Genomic DNA, 20,904 nt, shown 5'->3' with positions numbered 1-20,904 from the left:
TGGGCAAAGATACCTCAAACAAGAATTGAAAGACTCTTGGCTGGCTACAAAAAGTGTTTACAAGCTGTGATACTTGCCAAAGGGGGCAGTACAAGATATTAACTCTGCAGGGTGCCCAAACTTTTGCAGACACCATTTTTTTGTTTTCTGTTATTTTGAAAGTGTAAATTATGGAAATTAACTCTAACTTTTGTTGACATATTATCAGAATGTCTAATCTGTAATTTGATGCCTTTTTAAATAGGTTTTCATCTTTTCTTGGCTTCTTTATGCACATTAATAAATGTTTTCACCTGGGGTGCCCAAACTTTTGATCCCCACTGTATGTGGCCCTAAAGTGTTGCCTTGAAATACACAATGCTCCACAGTGAGAGAGTGCCATGCGCATTTGAGGGATTTGCACAGGGACGGACCTGGATTCACCGAAAACACCCTATGACTGTGCCTCCAGCTGTTGCAAAGCTCCCAGCATATCTGGACAGTCAATGGCTATTTGGCAATACTGGGAGTTGTTTTGCAACAGCTGGAGGCTCAGTTTTGGAAACTGACATTTTTCATTTTTTGGGGGGTGGGTATCGGGGGGTGTCAAGGTTTGAGGAATATATATATATATACACACACACACACACACACACACACACACACACACACACACACACACACACACACACAGTGACCCCCCCCCCCCCCCCCCCCCCGACCTACGATGGCCCCGACATATGATGAAATCAACATACGATGCTTTTTTATGTCGGGGCCATCGCATTAAGTGCCATCCGGCAGTGCCAAATGCTTAAGCTGCTATCGGATAGCAGCTTAATGTTCCCCGTGTGGTGCGGTATTACTTACCCCTCCACGATGCTCTGGGGTGCCCTCCAGGTCCAGCGCTGGTCTTCCGGTGTCTTCTCGGCCCTCTCCTATGACGTCAATACGCTGCTGCGCACGCCATCCAATAGGAATGGCGTACGCAGCGGCGTAATGACGTCGCTACGCAGGCCCAGTAAGGCCTTGCGGAAGGCAGAAGAGGACCGTAGAAGACAGCGGAGGACCGGAGAAGACAGCGGAGAGCCCAGCGGAGGCCGGGGTCACCATCAGGAGCGGCGGGGACAGGTGAGTACAGCTTCCTATACTTTACATTGCACGAATCCCTCAACATACGATGGATTCGACAAACGATGGCTCGTTTGGAACAAATTACCATCGTATGTTGAGGGACCACTGTATAGTGTTTTACTTTTTATTTTGTGTAGTGTTTTTAAGGTACACTCACACGGGCAGGGGTTCACAATGGGAATTTGAGCGATGGCGGGAAATTTGCCTCTGCTCAAACTCTCAGTGGGAAACACTCACTGTAAACCCCTGTCCGTGTGAATGTACCTTTTTTGCAAAACTACAACTCCCACATGCGCTGACAGCCAAAGGGCATGCTGAGAGTTGTAGTTATACAACAGTTGGAAGGGCACAGTTTGGAAAGCACACTGTAGTAGTGTCCAAACTGTGTGCCTCCAGATGTTGCAAAACAACAACTCCCAGCATGCCCATGCTGGGAATTGTAGTTTGCAACATCTGGAGGGGCACAGTTTGAGGACCACTGCACAGTGGTCTCCAAACTGTGGCCCTCCAGATATTGCAAAACTAAAACTTGCAGCATGCCCAGACAGCCTTTGGTTGAACTGCCCGGTCACAATGCCGCAGCCTGTCGCCGGTCACATTGCGGCAGCCCACTGTCGCCACCACGGGTAAGGCCGCGTGTTTCCCCTGCAAACATGTTTCCCCCCTCCCCTCCCCCGCTCTGCCCAGACTTCCACACGTGGAACCACCCTCTTTCAGTCCTGATTGGCCAATTGCAGGGGATAGGAGGTGATACCCCTGCCACCTCACTCCTATCCTTCAGGGTGATTGGCGCTGGCCAATCACCCTGATTTTCCGGGTCATCGGGTCACCAGAGAACCGACTGGCCTGGGATCGCCACAAATTGCTGGTCTGAATTGACCAGCGATTTGCTGTGATCGCCAACATGGGGGGGGGACCGCCCCTAGGCATTGCCATGGGATGCCTGCTGATAGATATCATACCTGTATGCCCTCTGTCCCCAACAGGTTAAGGACCAAGCCCATTATGGCCAGAGCATTTTTTGCACATCTGACCACTGTCACTTTAAATATTAATAACTCTGGAATGCTTTTCCTAATCATTCTGATTCATAGATTGTTTTTCGTGACATATTCTACTTTAACATAGTGGTAAATTTTGGTCGATACTTGCATCATTTCTTGGTGAAAAATTCCAAAATTTCATGAAAAAAATTTAACATTTTGCATTTTTCTAGCTTTGAAGCTCTCTGCTTGTAAGGAAAATATACATACCAAATAAATTATATATTGATTCACATATACAATATGAATACTTTATGGCTGCATCATAAAGTGGACATGTATTTACTTTCTGAAGACATTAGAGGGCTTCAAAAGTATAGCAGCAATTTTCAAAAATAGGAATTTTTCAGGGACAAGTTCAGAAGTGGATTTGAGGGGCCTTCATATTAGAAATACCCCATTATAAAAACTGCACCCCTCAAAGTATTCAAAATGACATTCAGAAAGTTTGTTAACCCTTTCAGTGTTTCATAGGAATCACAGCAAAGTGAAAGGAGAAAATTCAAAATCAAAATTTTTATTTTTTTTACACTCCCAAAATTTGTAACTCCATTTCTCTCAAGTAAGGAAATACTCCATATGTGCACATAAAGTGCTCTGCGGGCGCACTACAATACTCAGACGAGGAGGAGTCAAATTTGGCTTTTGGAAAGCAAATTTTGCAGAAATGGTTTTTGGGGGCATGTCGCATTGAGGAAGCCCCTATGGCATACTATTTTGGAAACTACACCCCTCAAGGAATTTAAGAAGCAGTACAGTAAGCCTTAACAACCCACAGGTGTTTGATAAATGTTCATCAAAGTGGGATGTGAAAAGGAAAAGTTTTATTTTTTACAATATAATGCTGGGGGGTTACCCTAAATTTTTCATTTTCACAAGTGGTAATAGGAGAAAATGTCCCAGTAAATTTGTAAATACATTTCTTCAGAGTAAGGACATACCTACCCCTACCCCTTAATTCCCTGGTTGAACTTGATGGACATATGTCTTTTTTCGACCGTACTAACTATGTAACTATGTAACCTCATATTTGGATGTAAACTGCTCTGCGGGTGCACACCAGGTTTCAAGAGCAGGAGCGCCATTCGGCTTTGGGAGAAATTTGCTAGAATCAGAGTCAGGGGCCTTGAGCCCTCCAACGCACAGACTGGGGTGGGAGGGGAGGTAGTTTTATTTGTTATATGGCTTTGAGTAATATATGGAATTCTGATTGTAAAGCTTATTGATATAAATAAAAATTGTAATATCTTGCAGTAAAAAAAAATAAAGGGTGTATTTACAGACACCAGATCTGCACCGTGGCCATACAGTTGTAGTTTTGCAACATCCGGAGACATAGCGGTTGGGAAACACTGCTTTAGGGTATGGCTACACAAAAAAAAGTTGCGTAATGGCAAGACTCAGTTGCGCAATTCGCTGTTGTGTCACCAATGTTACCATGTAGCCTTTAAGTCTTATTACCGATTTTGACTTCCCTATTCAAGTCAATGGGAAAATGGGCGACAAATGCTTACTGTAACTGATGCCAAAATGGACACACTGCAGGTATGTGAATTTTTGTAAAAATTTTTTAATTCACTTTACTATAAATGCTTCAGACTTTCCATTTTCAAATTCAGCCACAGAAAATCCACAGCATTTCCGCTACGTGTGACTCTAGAACAGTGTTTCCCAACCAGGACACCTCCATCTGTTGCAAAACGACAACTCCCAGCATGCACGGACAGCCGTTGGCTGTCCGGGCATGCTGGGAGTTGTAGTTTTGCAACAGCTGGAGGCACCTTGGTTGGGAAACCCTGCTCTAGATATAGTGCATTAAAGGGGTTATCCAGGAATAGAAAAACAGAGCTAATTTCTTTTAAAAAAAACACATTTCCCTTCTGTCTCCAATTTGGGTGTGGTTCTGAAGCCAAGTTGTAATATCACACCCAAATTGGAGACAGAAGGGGAATGTTTAAAAAAAAAAAAAGAAGAAATTAGTTCTGTTTTTCGATTTCTGGAACCCCTATAATGCGTGCCAGATTTGTTGCAAATATTTCTTCTGTAAAGAACGCGCAAAAAATCCATGAACAGAAATTTCTGCAAGGTGTGAATAAACACTTATCGTCAATTAGAAAATGGTGAGCTCACAGAGTCTGTGACGCAGAGACCGCCATTCTCCCGGTATATCAAAGATATAGATAAATGGATAAAATCACACAATGTCGTACAGCGCCATATACAAACATAGAGAGTTTATTAAATGCTGTTCCCCCTGGTGACTGCCTTTTAAAATGTACAGAACAGAGTTTCACATGACTGCGAGTGACTGGAATGGTACCTCTAGAGAAATACTTCAGCAAGTAGAAGACGACAGAAGCGCCATTCAATGCGTTTCGGCTTTATACTTGAGAAATACTGTGTTTCTGTGACATAAAAACGGAGGCGTCATCATCATCATCATCATCTAAAGCCTACAAGATGGAGTACAGACAGTGATCATTACAGCAGGAGAATTCACAGATTCACATTCCTCATTCTTACACCCAGCTCTTCATCGGGGCCTTTTTCTTTTTTTTAATTTTTTTAAATCCCAACGTGTTTCGCCCCCAACACGCAAAACAGCAAACTAACCGGTTCTGCCGCCATTCTGGGGAAACTGGACCAGTACAGTAAATAGACTCAGAGTATCCTATATCTTTTATCTAATATAAATTCTGCTTTTTTTTTTTTTCTCAGGAAAAAATGTTACATGAAATTTTTAAAAATAGAAATATATATATATATTTATAGATACTGTATTTCTCACTGAATATATCATTCTAGTATGAAAATAGTCATCCAGAGACGGAAAAAAAAAAAACCTGGGGAAATGCATGGAGTCCTTCATTTCTGGTTCTTAAGAACTCTTTAAAATAGGATAAATAGAATTTTTTATTTACTAAAAGAGGAAAACAAAAAAAATATTGGAATTAAAAAAAAATAATAATATATATATATATATTTTTTTACTACAAACACCACTGTATTTATTTTATTCTTCGCATGATTTTTTATTACATTAAAAGTAGACGTTCCCTGAAAAACAAATCTCCCTGAATTAAGGTATTTACTTATTGCAGGTCCCTGCATGTGAATGGTTGTGGGGTGGGAAAGAATGATGAATACTGCAGTGTTTACAGCCCGAACAGGGCGAGCCTAGTCCTGGCGTGCCAATAATAGAATATTTATGGGGTGGGTTGGATTTTCCCAGCTATTTTTTTGTATCCTCTGCCAGCCGCTTACCCCATCAGATACCATAGACTAAACAACAGTGGGGGAACGTAAAGCTTTGCTCCCTTTCCACCTGCATGGTGGGTGCAGTGTTTCCCAACCAGTGTGCCTCCAGCTGTTGCAAAACTACCACTTCCAGCATGCCCGGACAGCTGAAGGCACACTGATTAGGAAACACTGGCACGGAGTAAACTCTATACAACTGGGACTGGTAAATCATTGCTTCCCTCCAAGTATTAATACAAAAGCCTGAGCGTGGCAGATCACCTACTACACAGGTAGTAATGTTTCAATGGACCCCGAGAAGAGTATTTAATAATAAAAAATAAAAAAAGACCACAGAAAATTTATTGCGGATGGACCACAATCAGCATCGCAGCATCGTGTCGTTCACATTATAATCCAGATTACGGAATGTTATCGCTTTCTTTCTAGGTAGTAGTATAGTGGTAGATCTCAGCAGGGAGGACATAAAAAGTTATAGTCCGAGATTAGAAACTATGGGCGCTTCTTTCCCAGCGCCACACCTGTCCATGGAGGGTGTCTGGTATTGCAGCTTTGCCCTACTGAGGAGCTGAGAAGCAATGCAAGACGTTACTTGAGGACAAGTGTGAGAGGCTGTTTTTGGAAGAAAACAGCCATACCATGTTTTTTCTTCTAATCCTGGAAAGCTATTTTAATAACAGAGTGCAAGTGTGACAATTGTTTCTGGAAACTATATATATATTCAAGATATTATAATATGTATTAATATATAAAATATATATATATATATATATTTATTAATATATAAAATATATTTATAAATATATATATTTATTTATATTAATATATAATATATATTATACATCTCAATATTAATATTTTAATATATATTTAAATATTAAATGTTTATCTGAAACATTTCATATTCTATCTATTGGTGCAATAAAAACGGAGCCACTTCTTTCACCCTGAACACCATCAGCTATGCTGTGTCTTTTCTTACAATGGACTATGCTTGATCCAGCTCTGGCACGCTGGTTGGACACCTGCATTGTTGTTGGGTCTCCCGAGTGCTGACTCCATCTTCGGATTTTATATTAACTAATATTTTTCATTTAATAATTTTTTTCCCTATATTCTCCTGTTTGTGTGTGTGTGTGTGTGTGTGTGTGTGTGTGTGTATCTATCTATATCTATGGTATATATATATCTATATCTATGGTATATATATATATATATATATATATATAAAGAGATATCTCAATATTAATTATAATACATATATATATATATGTGTATATATATATATATATATATATATATATATATATATATATATACATACACACATACACACACACACACACACACACAAACAAACAGGAGCATATAGTAAAAAATGTTCAGTCAATGTTAACTGCCTATAGTGAGTTACAGATTATTTTTATTCAGGGGTTGCACAGCTCCTTTCTCTTCCACCCGATTTAATAGTGGGTGCAGAAAACCAATGCTGCATGCCGGGTGGGACAACAGCCAAGGCGTCTGCTGATGCCCGGGCATGTGAAGTCATGAAACTGTCCTCTTATACAAACTAATAAAACCCTTCCCTTCCACCATTTCTTAGGGACTTGTCGGACTTTATGGTTAATGGCAGCATCACCCTGCTGACTGCAATGCAGTTCCGTGCAGGTTCCGGTGAAGAAAGAATGAACATGTTTATTCTTTCTGCAGAATCTGTATCCACCCCAAAAGTTCCGCTACAGAACATTTGTTTGTGCACAGAGGAGCAGAAGTCCATTGAAAATAATGGGAGGCAGCTACAAGTGAAATTTCCATAGTGTGCACGAGCCCTTATTGTATGTGTCTTTGAGAAAGATGGAGGAAACTAATATGGTCAACAAGTCACCAACCTTTCCCACGGTCCTGAATGTCAGATATGTAAAATGAGGGGTATATGTCTACATAAGAGGATAAATCAAGGATCTATCTATATAGCTTCATGGACACAGTTATTAAATCTGTCATCTGCTGTCTTCCCATAAAAAGTCACAGACCTGCATGAGACCATGTAACAAATACTTTTTTCATTTTCCTTGGGCAAAGACCAGGTTTGATCTTACAGGTGTAAAACACTTGCGGCCTACCTAGATTCAAGCTCTGCACAGAACTTACTGGCAGAAAATGTAAAGGGGTACTCCGGTGGAAAACATTTTTATATATATATTATTATTTTATTTTTTTTTAAATCAACTGGTGCCAGAAAGTTAAACAGATTTGTAAATTGCTTCTATTAAAAAAATCTTAATCCTTCCAGTACTTCTTAGCAGCTGTATGCTACAGAGGAAATTATTTTCTTTTTGGAATTTCTTTTTTGTCTTGTCCACAGTGCTCTCTGCTGACACCTGATGCCCGTATCAGGAACTGTCCAGAGCAGGAGAAAACCCCCATTGCAAACCTATGCTGCTCTGGACAGTCAGTTCCTGATACGGGCATCAGGTGTCAGCAGAGAGCACTGTGGACAAGACAAAAAAAGAAATTCAAAAAGAAAATAATTTCCTCTGTAGCATACAGCTGCTAAGAAGTACTGGAAGGGCAAATATTTTTTAATAGAAGTCATTTATAAATCTGTTTAACTTTCTGGCAACAGTTCATTAAAAAAAATAAAAAAAAACTTTACTTATCTATGCCCAGTCCCCCAGAGCTCTTGTCATGTCCCATATTGTCTCTCTTTTTGCTTCTGTTACGGGCGCTTACTACAGGACCTGCACGCACAGCCAATCATTGGCTGAGACGGGTTACCGCTGCTGTAAACGCTTATCTCAAAACAAAAAGAAGAGAGAAGAGCGGGGACTGAAAGTAGCCTAACAGGACCTGAAGAGGACTGGGGATAGGCAAGTATAGTTTTACCCCACCAGCAGCATATGAATAGTGTAGGGTACAAGATCTTTGCTCCATCATAGTTGCCTGGGCTGGGTGGCCTTCATTGTGCTCAGGGCAGAGGGCACTTCTATATAATGCCATAAACGGCTATACTAGTGGGCACCCTCAGATCAGAGGTTGGTGGCTCTATACTGTGCCTTAAGTTCAGCTGTAAAAACTGCTGAAATGAACAATTGGTGTGGAGGACTATCAACTACCATTGGGCTGTATCAGGATGACACAACATACATACAAAATCCCTTTAAGCTAACAGAAATGAGTGACAGGGGACACGTGGATCACTTACAACCGATGTCAACTTCCAACAAAACAAACATTGCTGGAGGATTAGGAGTACAATCCCCGTGTGAATAACACAGTCATGTCAATGAAATATACCATTTCTTCATTTCCATTACAATGGCATCAGCTGCCAACAAAAAAATCAATGCATCTATTGTGCCAGTTCCACCAGCTACCAAGTGAACTGGCAGGGCTAGATTGTCATGACATTGGTCGGCTCATGGAAAGGCTGCTCATGTGATGTAGCGGAGATCTAACAAGTGACAAACTCTGCTGCGCTACATAGGCCCACTTTTTGCAGCCGTAAGTGAAGAACTAAACCAATTCTTGTATGAAGAGACCATTTACTCATAAAATACAGAGCTAGAGGGCTGTGCACCACTGATCCCCGGACAACAGAGACATTAATAAAAGGCTATAATCTCAGGGAACACAAGGGGGAAAGGTGCACGACACCAGCACGGACACAGACGTCACTAATACTTGCTTGCCACTCACTCAACGTTGTCTAATACTCATTGGAATGATTTGCATAGGTGACCGCTACAACGTAAATGAATGGCAAGGCTACTCCATGTCCGTGTCGTAAACCCAGGAGGAGCAGCTACCTTACAGTGAGGTTAGTCTTCTATAGGCCGTCTTATTGGAGGGGTTCAGTCTGCAGGAAATTAAGCTGAGGCTATGTCCCCCAACACCGCATCCCTAATGCCCCAATATAAAAAAATAATCTGCATCTACAAGGCCCTTATAGCTGGTAGTCAAGAAAGTACCTTCTTTTCCATAGAAACCTATCTACATAGCCAAGATCTATAGTAACAATGATGGGTACCAATTATGGGGGAAAATATAAGTCACTAGTGTCTAGTATTAGGACACCAGTCCCCAGGGAGCTGCATTTCCATGGCAACTGGTTTTGCCCATAAGATGGCTGCCATCGCTGAGGGTGTACACCGCGTGTGCATTTAGAACCTCCAAACAGAGAACAGAGATTAACACATGTAAAATGCCAAGAAAAAAATGTACATAGCAGACTAATACACCTATGTGCAACACGATCAAAAAAAAAAATAATATATATATAATATTAAAGAATTCAAGTCATAATTCTCACCACCCCCAGAATTACCTCACGCAAATTAAAGGTTATAAAAAAAATGTAATATTCTCCTCCCCAGTTTCCGTCACTACAATGCTGTAACACAGAGCTTGCTAGTGCGCCCGCCGCTCGAGGGGTCAGCAACAAGTTGCCCTGCAATGTATCACTGGCCCCTCTCAGAGTTGAGCAATTCTCAGGATGGAGAGATGTGTCCCCTCCCAAAAAAAAGGTTGGCTTTTACTTTACAATTTCAGGGAATAAGAACAGAAAAAAAATATACAAAAAGTATGCCTATGAAGCAGAGGTTGATGTCCGGTGGTCTATTTGGCACTTGTATTATTCTGTACATTGAAAGCACTGTTCTGCTGATCTGCCAGGGCCTTCTTCAGCTGCAGGTCATCCAGCCTCCTCCACAACTCCTCACGCTCCAGCTCCTTCTTCTTCTCCCTGGGGGATAAGTATATTTGTACAACATTACATTGGACACAATGAAAACAGGAAGCTATACTTCACAGGTACCTGAATAGGTCCAAAACACTCCGCTGAAAAATTTCAAGATTTGTCTCTATAGGAGTTTTAATTTCTGCTACACAGGTCCAAATTTCCTATTTCCCTTTATACAGCAATAGTTAAATGTTAATATTCTGGCTGCCTGCTGCCAACACTAGGGGGAGCTTACTGATACAAACTGTTCCGAACGCTGCAGTCGGGAGCTAGTGACGTCAAAGCCCCGCCCCCTCAATGTCATCACGCCCCTTCCCGTAGACTTGCATTGAGGGGGCGGGGTGTGAAATCATAAGGGGGCGGGGCTATGACATCACAAGCTCCCGGCTCCAGCTGCAGAGTTCGGAACAGTTTGTTCCAAACGCTGAGTACCCCTTTAATCTGTCTTCAAGAAGCTTCTTACCTCCCCCTAGTGGAAACTGCAAGTAACCAGAATGTTATATGAACTAATTAAAAAATAACATATATACACGCACATGCATGTATATTTGCCATTCTGAGCAATGGAGGTTTCTTTAACCCCTTAAGGATTCAGCCCATTGGGCCTTAAGTTTTTGTTTTTTTCCTCCTCGCCTTCAAAAAATCATAACTCTTTTATATTTTCATCCACAGACTAGTATGAGGGCTTGTTTTTTGCCCAGCCAGTTGTCTGTTGTAATGCCATCACTCACTTTACCATAAAATGTATGGTGCAACCCAAAAAATACTATTACGATAAAAATTATACCCATGATAACACACTTTTCTATTACTGTTGCGCTTAAAAATTGTAAACTGTTTAACCAAATTAGTACATTTAAAATCCCCCTATTTTGGAGACCTATAACTTTTTCATTTTTCTGTATAAGCGGCGGTGTGAGGGCTCATTTTTTGCGCCATGATCTGTACTTTTTATTGATACCATATTTGCTTGTATAAAACGTAATACTTTTTTGTATAAAATTTTTTTGGGGAATAAAATATTATAAAAAAGCAGCTATTTTGGACTTTTTTTTTTTATTATCTTCACGCCGTTCACCGTAAGGTATCAACATTTTATTTTAATAGTTGGGATATTTACGCACGCGGCGATACCAAATATGTATATAAAATATTTTTTCACACTTTTTGGGGGTGAAATAGGGAAAATGGGACAATTTAAGTTTTTATTGGAGGAGGGGGTTTTTCACATTTGTTTTACTTTTATTTTTTACACTTTAATAGTCCCCATAGGGGACTATTTATAGCAATCATTCAATTGCTAATACTGTTCAGTGCTATGCATAGGACATAGCACTGATCAGTGTTATCGGTCATCTTCTGCTCTGGTCTGCTCGATCGCAGACCAGAGCAGACGACCCCGGGAGACGGCTGGAGCAAGGTGAGGGGACCTTCGGCCGCCATGTTGGATGATTGGAGTGCCGCGGCAGCGATACGGGCGATACGATCATCCATTCAAAGTACCGCACTGCCGCAGATACAGTCCTCTGTATTGATCACGGCATCTGAGGTGTTAATGGCGGACATCCGCGCGATCGCAGAGGTCTGCCATTATTATTTTTTCTTTCTTTCTTTTTGGAACATAGTGCTCCCTGCTGACATCACAAGCACAGTGCTCTCTGCTGACATCTCTGTCCATTTTAAGAACTGTCCAGACAGCATATGTTTGCTATGGGGATTTTCTCCTACTCTGGACATTTCTTAAAATGGACAGAGATGTCAGCAGAGAGCACTGTGGCCATGATGTCAGCAGAGAGCACTGTGGCCATGATGTCAGCAGAGAGCACTGTGGCCATGATATCAGCAGAGAGCACTGTGTTCCAAAAAGAAAATAATTTCCTTTGTAGTATTCAGCAGCTAATAAGTACTGGAAGGATTAAGATTTTTTAATAGAAGTGAATTACAAATCTGTTTAACTTTCTGGCACCAGTTGATTTAAAAAATAAATAAATAAATAAATAAATGTTTTCCAGGGGAGTACCCCTTTTAGCTTTATGAGCAATGCTTCTCCAGCCGCCATTGACAATAACTGCCCCCCTCCACTCCATTATCCATATTAATCACTCTTCCTCAGTACGTCCAGCGGAGTTATTGATGGGAGAGTGGAGAAGAAGCATAGTATACCGTGTTTCTCCGAAAATAAGACCGGGTCTTATATTAATTTTAGTCACAAAAAAACACACTAGGGCTTATTTTCAGGGTAGGGCTTATTTATTTATGGGGGGCTGCAGGAGTGTGGAGGATGGGGGGCTGTGGGGGATGGAGGGCTGTAGCAGTGTGGAGGATGCCGCACACCCCCATCTTCCACACTGCCACAGCCCCCCATCCTCCACACTCCTGCAGCCCCCCCCATCCTCCACACTGCTACAGTGCCCCCCACCCCTCTGCCATAATAAACCAGCACTTCCCCACCTTCATAGCATCCGCAACTGAAGCTGCAGCTCTCGGCGGCGGGATCTTCTTCTGCAGCTTACCGGTAGCAGCCGGAGCAGGGACACGTCCGTAACGTCGGGCGTGCATACGTTTAAAAGCGACAGCGTCCCTGCCCCGGCTCATTTAACTTGCCAAGGGACCAGCCAAAGGTGGGGGCGGGGGGGGGGGGGGGTCCGCATCACATTACTGATGGCTGCGCTCCGCCAGTTGAGTACCCCTGGCCCTAGGTCTTATTTTTGGGGTAGGGCTTATATTGCAGCCCACCCCGATAATCCAGCTAGGGCTTATTTTCGGGGTAGGGTGTAAACAGGGTAGCTAGGATAGGCATAAAGAACGCCTCCTGTGCTCAGAAAGGCTAATTTGCATATCCTCTCTTCTAAGGATTACAACAGAACGGCTGCATGGACTTTTAAAAAGGTAAACTGTGTTTTAACCAGCATCACCTGCACTATTAATCTTCATATTCATTATAGGGTGGATGATGGGGATTTCAGATTCCCTTTAACTATAAGCATAAGCACAACATATGGTTTACATAGGATAAAATTATAGACTGTACCTTTGACGTTCCGCTTTATAGGAGCCTGTAAGATCATCAAAGAGTTTCCCATTCATTTCCATTAACGTTTTCAACACGTTGTATACCAGGGCTACAATTGTCCTGTATGGTTATAAAGGGAAAAATTACTGACATTTCACAACATACCGTATATACTCGAGTATAAGCCGACCCGAGTATAAGCCGAGACCCCTAATTTCAACCCAAAATCCCAGGAAAAGTTATTGACTCGAGTATAAGCCTAGGGTGGGAAATACCTCATCCCCCCCTGTCATCATCCAGACCCGTCATTAACATCCTCATCATCATCCCCTTATCATCCCACACATCCCCCCTTCATCATCCCCTTATCATCCCACACATCCCCCCTTCATCATCCCCTTGTCATCATCCCACACATCCCCCTTCATCATCCCCTTATCATCCCGCACATCCCCCCTTCATCATCCCCTTATCATCCCACACATCCCCCCTTCATCATCCCCTTATCATCCCACACATCCCCCCTTCATCATCCCCTTGTAATCATCCCACACCCCCCCCCTTCATCATCCCCACCCCCCTTCATCATCCCCACACCCCCCCTTCATCATCCTCTTCTCATCATTCGCCCTCAGTGGTCTTCAACCTGCGGACCTCCAGAGGTTTCAAAACTACAACTCCCAGCAAGCCCGGGCAGCCATCGGCTGTCCGGGCTTGCTGGGAGTTGTAGTTTTGAAACCTCCGGAGGTCCGCAGGTTGAAGACCACTGCGGCCTTCAACATCATCCAGCCCCCCTCTCACCCCCTTTAGTTCTGAGTACTCACCTCCGCTCGGCGCTGGTCCGGTCCTGCAGGGCTGTCCGGAGAGGAGGTGGTCCGGTGAGGAGGTGGTCCGGGCTGCTATCTTCACCGGGGGCGCCTCTTCTCCGCGCTTCCGGCCCGGAATAGAGGCGTTGCCTTGACAATGACGCAGAAGTACGTTGGCAATGAACGCACCTCTGCGTCGTTGTCACGGCAACGTGACTATTCTGAGGCCGGGCCCGAAGCGCTTAGAAGAGGCCTCCCCGGTGAAGATAGCAGCCCGGAACCAGTATCCCACCGGACCACCTCCTCTCCGGACAGTCCTGCAGGACCGGACCAGCGCCGAGCGGAGGTGAGTACTCAGAACTAAAGGGGGTGAGAGGGGGCTGGATGATGTTGAAGGCCGCAGTGGTCTTCAACCTGCGGACCTCCGGAGGTTTCAAAACTACAACTCCCAGCAAGCCCGGACAGCCGATGGCTGCCCGGGCTTGCTGGGAGTTGTAGTTTTGAAACCTCTGGAGGTCCGCAGGTTGAAGACCACTGCGGGTGGGGGAGTTCACTCGAGTATAAGCCGAGGGGGGTGTTTTCAGCACGAAAAATCGTGCTGAAAAACTCGGCTTATACTCGAGTATATACGGTAAGTGCAAAGTCAAATGTGTTAGATTTCTCCTACTGAGCTACATTAACCCCTTAAGGACAATTTCATTTTTACGTTTTAGTTTTTTCCTCCTCGCCTTCAAAAAATCATAACTCTTATTTTCATCCACAGACTAGTATGAGGGCTTGTTTTATGCGCGACCAGTTGTCCGTTGTAATGCCATCACTCATTATATCATAAAATGTATGACGCAACCAAAAAAATACTATTTGTGTGGGGAAATTAAAAAGAAAACTGCAATTTTGCTAATTTTGGAAGGTTTCGTTTTCACGCCGTACAATTTACTGTAAAAATGACATGTGTTCTTTATTCTTTGGGTCAATACAATTAAAATGATACCCGTGATAACATACTTTTCTATTACTGTTGCGCTTAAAAAAATCGCGAACTGTTTAAACAAATTAGTACGTTTAAAATCCCTCTATTTTGAAGACCTATAACTTTTTCATTTTTCCGTATAAGTTACAATGGTCCAGAAAAGACCATTGTATGTTGAAACTATTGTATGTTGAGGCCATTGTAAGTTGAGGGACCACTATATTTTGAAAGTTATACAGAAAATGAATACCACCTTTGCATTTGAAGAAATTATTGCCTCTGGCACTGGCACATATTCCTCCTTTGCATGAAAATGGCAATATTGGAAAGATTCCTAGTTGTCAAAAATCGTCAATAAAAAAAACTATTTAAAGTAAAAAATAAAAAAATAAAAAACTCCCCTCTCCGTCAGGCTTGCAGATCCAACACATTCACTGCATAAACGTCTACACAGCCAGCAAGTGTGTGGGGCGCTGCTGTGCACTAGTGATTGCAGCTGGACTTAGGCGTGAGGCCCTGTAAATATTAGGCCTATGACAGCAGCCATGAATACGGCACTAGAAATCTCTCACCATGAGGTCTCCATTATTTTACAAAAAAAGGGAAGAATATGTAAAGATATGAGGTCAGGCAACTGGGCCACTAGCCATCTCTCTCTCACTCATGTGAACCAAATAAGACAACAACCTACAGTATGCAAGATTAAAAAAATAAAAGTCTATGGGGGAGATTTATCATTGCTTTTAGAGCATTTTTTTTTTGGTTTACGTTTTGGCGCAGTTCAGGCGCAAGCAGCATATTTAGTGACTTTTATGCGTCTTTTGATATAGACAGTTTCACGCTTTTTGCCTACCTGTAGAACTTTGTCTTTCTGACCATGCAGTGCTCACGTATTTATAATTTGTAACTTTTGACAATAGTCGCTATTTAATGTGCAAAGGCACTTTTTTTTTTTTTTTTGGCACAAAGCTACACCACCTACCAGTAGGCGTAAGAATCACTTCTACCATCCGCAATTCAACCTTTAACCTCTTGTGGACGACAGCGTCCCCCTCCCTTTCTATGACACGCACTCAGGAGCTGAGCGCAGGTCATAGCTGGGTGGTCCTGGCGACTATCTGCCGCCAGGACCCATCTCTGATGCCAGACATCACCGATCACAGTGCTGCCTGGCTTTAACCCCTTAGACACAGCAATCAAATTTGATTGTAGCGTCTAAAATGCAAATAAAACTGTCGCGGCAGCTCTGTGAAAGTAAGTAAAAACACCTAACCTGCCAAATTCAGGACCCAGGAAAGTGTCTACTTCCCTCCCTCACAAGTGTCTAGAAAAAGTGTATGTGGTAGAGCTTTTCCCACCACAGCAGAGCTGAGCAAAACTCATCATCCTGCTGCACCTCCTTGATAAATAAGATGGACGCTAGTCAAACCCACCACCCAAATAAACGTGGGAAAATAGCTCTACCGTAGACATTCTTTGATGAATCTGGGCCTATGTACTTACGGGTTCCAGTGTTCTTTGGAGATTTTGTACAGGCTACCAAACATGATGGGCAGAATTTTATCGATATTCTCCTCTATTAGGCTGAGGATATACTCATTGTTCCAGAAGTACAGGGCCCGCTCAGCGACCTGCAAAAGTAGGAAATAAATAGAACAACATTTTAAAAAGTCTGCAACCTGTAGTTCTTTTGCCATTATAAGACTACAATGCACAGCATGTCATGATTCTCATAGGTCTGTGTTTACCAAGCGCAGTCCCTCCAACAGGTCACGTCTTTTCACTAGGGATCGACCGATTATCGGTTTGGCCAATATTATCGGCCGATAATCCCGATTTTGGACATTATCGGTATCGGCAATTACCTTGCCGATATGCCAATAATGCCCCGCCCCCACGGCCAGAGATGACCGCCGCCGCTGCCCCATTGCCTCCCCCCATCCTCTGGCCACATGCCGCTGCCCCATCGCCTCCCCCCATCCTCTGGCCAAATGCCGCTGCCCCATCGCCTCCCCCCATCCCCGGTGTTATAATTACTTGTTCCCGTGGTCCGCAATCCTTCTGGCTCCTGCACTGTTGCTGTGCGCTGTGCAATGACGAGTGATGTCCCCAACGCAATGTCACCATCAGTGCGCACAGTGACAGCGCAGGACGCCGATAGAGCCAGAAGTATCGCGGACCCCAGGAACAGGTAATTATAACACCGGGGATGGGGGGAGGCGATGGGGCGGTGGCGGTATGTAGGCAGAGGATGGGGAGGGGGGTTCGGGAGGCGATGGGGCAACTGTGATGGTTAGACTCAGGAGCCCAGGACAGGCAGGGGGAGAGAAGTGGGCGGCCGCGGCGGTCTCTGGCCCGGCAAAAGCCGCTGCAGTTCATTGATTTAAAGCGCCCGCTTTAAATCATTGATCTGCAACGGCTTCTGCCGCGTGTGTGTGTGGGGTGGGGGGTTGAAATAGCCGATAACTTATACCGGAATATCGGTATAAACTATCGGCCTGAAAGGTGACAGATTATCGGTATCGGCCCTTAAAAAAATCGATCTCTGTTGATCCCTACTTTTCACAGGTGATATAAGGCAGTGTTTCCCAACTAGGGTGCCTCCAGTTGTTGCAAAACTAAAACTCCCAGCATGCACAGACAGCCAAAGGCTGTCCGGGCATGCTGGAAGTTGTGGTTTTGCAACAGCCGGAGGCACCCTGGTTGGGAAACAGTGGCACAAGGAATCACCACAAAGACAAATCTCTAACCCTACAACAACCACATTGCATCATACATTATTGTATCAGATTATATTCTATTTTTAGACTTTTCTTTTTATCTTTTAATAAAGAGAGTACTTAATGTAACCTTTTGAGCCAATAGGATTGCGGCTCTTTTTTCCTTATACAAACTTTTTTATTATTTAAGTTTACATATTTATCTCAAGCCTTTATCTTACCACCCACTCTACTTTTCTTCATTCTAGCTTTCCGCAACTAGGTACACCTGAGGACTGCCTCTTTGTATTGGTTTCCTAAACTTTATTTGCACATTTGGGTATAGGTGCATATTCAGTTAAAGGGGTACTCCGCCCAGAGACATCTTGTCCCCTACCCAAAGGATAAAGGGGATAAGAGGTCTGCAGAAATGAGAACTCCTATAACTCTGTGCAGCACCCAGTCTAAAGACATGAATGGAGGTGGCGTGATGTCTCCGGCCGCGGAAACCCAACTTTCGACACATACTGTTTAAAATGCCAGGTGCAGCACGGAGATCGCGGGAGGTCCCAGCGACCAGACATCTTATCCTTTGGATAAGGAATAAGATGTCTGTGGGTGAGTACCCCCTTTAACCTCTGTGATTCCTAGTCTCATGCTGTAAGCTGCACCATCCTTGCAATTTCTAGATTCTCACAAAAGATCACATTGTGCAATAGATAAAACATTTTCCATTTTGGCTTTATACTAAAAGGGGTACTCCGGTGGTGCCAGAAAGTTAACAGATTTGTAAATAACTTCCATTAAAAAAATCATTACCCTTCCAGTACTTTTTAGCAGCTGTATGCTACAGAGGAAATGCTTTTCTTTTTTAATTTCTTTTTTGTCTTGTCCATAGTGCTCTCTGCTGACACCTGATGCCCGTATCACGAACTGTCCAGAGCAGTAGAAAATCCCCATTGCAAACCTATGCTGCTCTGGACAGTTCCTGACACGGACAGAGGTGTCAGGAGAGAGCACTGTGGACAAGACAAAAAAGAAATTCAAAAAGATAAAAAAATTCCTTTGTAGCATACAGCTGCTAAAAAGTACTGGAAGGGTAAAGATTTTTTTAATAGAAGTCATTTACAAATCTGTTTAACTTTCTGGCACCAGTTCATTAAAAATAAAAATAAAAAAAGTTTCCACTTGAGTACCCCTTTAATGAAGAAATTTACCCTACACCTCATGCGTGGGACATTATTACAGAATAATACACGATTATACCTGAAAGTGAGAGCTGGAGACGCATTTCGATATTTGCTTAAATAAAGGTTCTTGAATCTTTTTAAACTGCGTCGGCTCAATGACGTCCAGAATTTCTTCTATTTCGCCCAAGAACATCACCTGTGGTAAAGCAAACGTACGGCTGTTAAAAGAGGACGCGGTTGTCAGGTCATACTAGATAAATGGTGGACGTGGTATGGTAATAATAGAGCAGTCACTAAGTGGAGCAGAAAATGGGATGCTTGTATAAGAAATAATGAATAGGCGCCATTAAAGGGGTACTCCGGTGAAAACCTTTTTTCTTTTAAATCAACTGGTGGCAGAAAGTTAAACATATTTGTAAATTACTTCTATTAAAAAAATCTTAATCCTTCCTGTACTTATTAGCTGCTGAATACTACAGAGGAAATTCTTTTCTTTTTGGAATGCTCTCTGATGACATCACGACCACAGTTCTCTCTGCTGACGTTATTATAATAATAATAATAATGCTTTATTTATTGTTGTCCTTAGTGGGATTTGAACCCAAGTCCCCAGCACTGCAAGGCAGCAGTGCTAACCACTGAGCCACCATGTTGCCCTTAGCATACATCTGCTATGCATGGTTGCTAAAAACGGACAGAGATGTCAGCAGAGAGCACTGTGTTTGTGATGTCATCAGTGTTCCAAAAAGAAAGGAATTTCCTCTGTAGCATTCAGCAGCTAATTTCTTTTTGGAACACTGATGCTCTCTGCTGACATCTCTGTCCATTTTTAGCAACCATGCATAGCAGATGTATGCTAAGGGCAGCATGGTGGCTCAGTGGTTAGCACTGCTGCCTTGCAGTGCTGGAAACTTGGGTTCAAAGCCCACTAAGGACAACAATAAATAAAGCGTTCTTATTATTATAATAACGTCAGCAAAGAGCACTGTGGTCGTGATGTCATCAGAGAGCATTCCAAAAAGAAAATAATTTCCTCTGTAGTATTCAGCAGCTAATAAGTACAGGAAGGATTAAGATTTTTTAATAGAAGTAATTTACAAATATGTTTAACTTTCTGCCACCAGTTGATTTAAAAGAAAAAAGGTTTTCACCGGAGTACCCCTTTAACAAATTATTTACATGTACATTTATATATGTCGCGTGTCAACCAAAATGTCAGGCGCACAAACTGTACCGAAAGACAGGGACAAAACTAGAGATGAGCGAACTTACAGTAAATTCGATTCGTCACAAACTTCTCGGCTCGGCGGTTGCTGACTTTTCCTGCATAAATTAGTTCAGCTTTCCGGTGCTCCGGTGGGCTGGAAAAGGTTGATACAGTCCTAGGAAAGAGTCTCCTAGGACTGTATCCACCTTTTCCTGCCCACGGGAGCACCTGAAAGCTGAACTAATTTATGTAGGAAAAGTCATCAACTGCCGAGCCGAGAAGTTCGTGACGAATCGAATTTACTGTAAGTTCGCTCATCTCTAGACAAAACCTAAAAGGGACAAAACCTAAAAGGGACAAAACCTAAAAGGGACAAAACCTAAAAAGGGACAAAACCTAAAAGGGACAAAACCTGTTCTGTGTAGGATTTAAGGCAACAGTGCCAGGAGTGCTATAGGATGCTATTTCTGGACAGGCTCCTAAGAGGACTGTGTTGCTATCTTTACTGAAAATCAGCTCCTTACCTCTTTCTGGCTGCAGGTTTTAGGCCAGAATTTCAGCAATCCTCTAATAACCTGAAATGAAAGCGAGAATTGTTAATATGCAAATGGGAACAGACAGACATTCTAAACTCCTTCCTCGCCCCTCGGTTTCAGCAGTTCTTAACTAGAGCTCCTTGTACTCATTCCTTAAGCTGTCTAAAGCTTTGTAGACGCTTATAGTTTATAGCAGAGCTTTGGCTGATGACTGTAATTGCCCCCAAGAATGGAGAAGATTTCCTTCAAGGATCTGCAGCTGCGCTCTATTTTAAGCTTCTATTGGGCACAAACTAGAAATTCCAGAGACGAGTGCACCATTTATCGT

At 42.8% G+C, this 20,904-nt stretch overlaps 1 protein-coding gene across 3 annotated transcripts in view; it reads right to left on the bottom strand.

Annotated features, from left to right (window-relative positions):
* Positions 1–7,828: 7,828 nt before the first annotated feature.
* Positions 7,829–20,904, bottom strand: part of PPP2R5A (protein phosphatase 2 regulatory subunit B'alpha) — a 118,027-nt gene continuing 104,951 nt past the window's right edge. For 2 of the 3 annotated variants that reach the window (XM_056568264.1, XM_056568265.1), the window contains exons 9-13: positions 20,565–20,615; positions 18,910–19,029; positions 16,448–16,575; positions 13,187–13,288; positions 7,829–10,158 (exon numbers count right to left, since the gene is read on the bottom strand). In XM_056568264.1, the coding sequence (XP_056424239.1) occupies positions 10,032–10,158; positions 13,187–13,288; positions 16,448–16,575; positions 18,910–19,029; positions 20,565–20,615 (528 nt within the window). In that variant the 3' untranslated portion in view covers positions 7,829–10,031. The remainder of the gene's footprint in view (positions 10,159–13,186; positions 13,289–16,447; positions 16,576–18,909; positions 19,030–20,564; positions 20,616–20,904) is intronic. The other variant, XM_056568263.1, reaches the window with a different exon arrangement.

Source organism: Hyla sarda, chromosome 3 (assembly GCF_029499605.1).
Source record: "Hyla sarda isolate aHylSar1 chromosome 3, aHylSar1.hap1, whole genome shotgun sequence".
Taxonomy (NCBI): domain Eukaryota; kingdom Metazoa; phylum Chordata; class Amphibia; order Anura; family Hylidae; genus Hyla; species Hyla sarda.
This window is presented reverse-complemented; position numbering and strand designations above follow the sequence as displayed.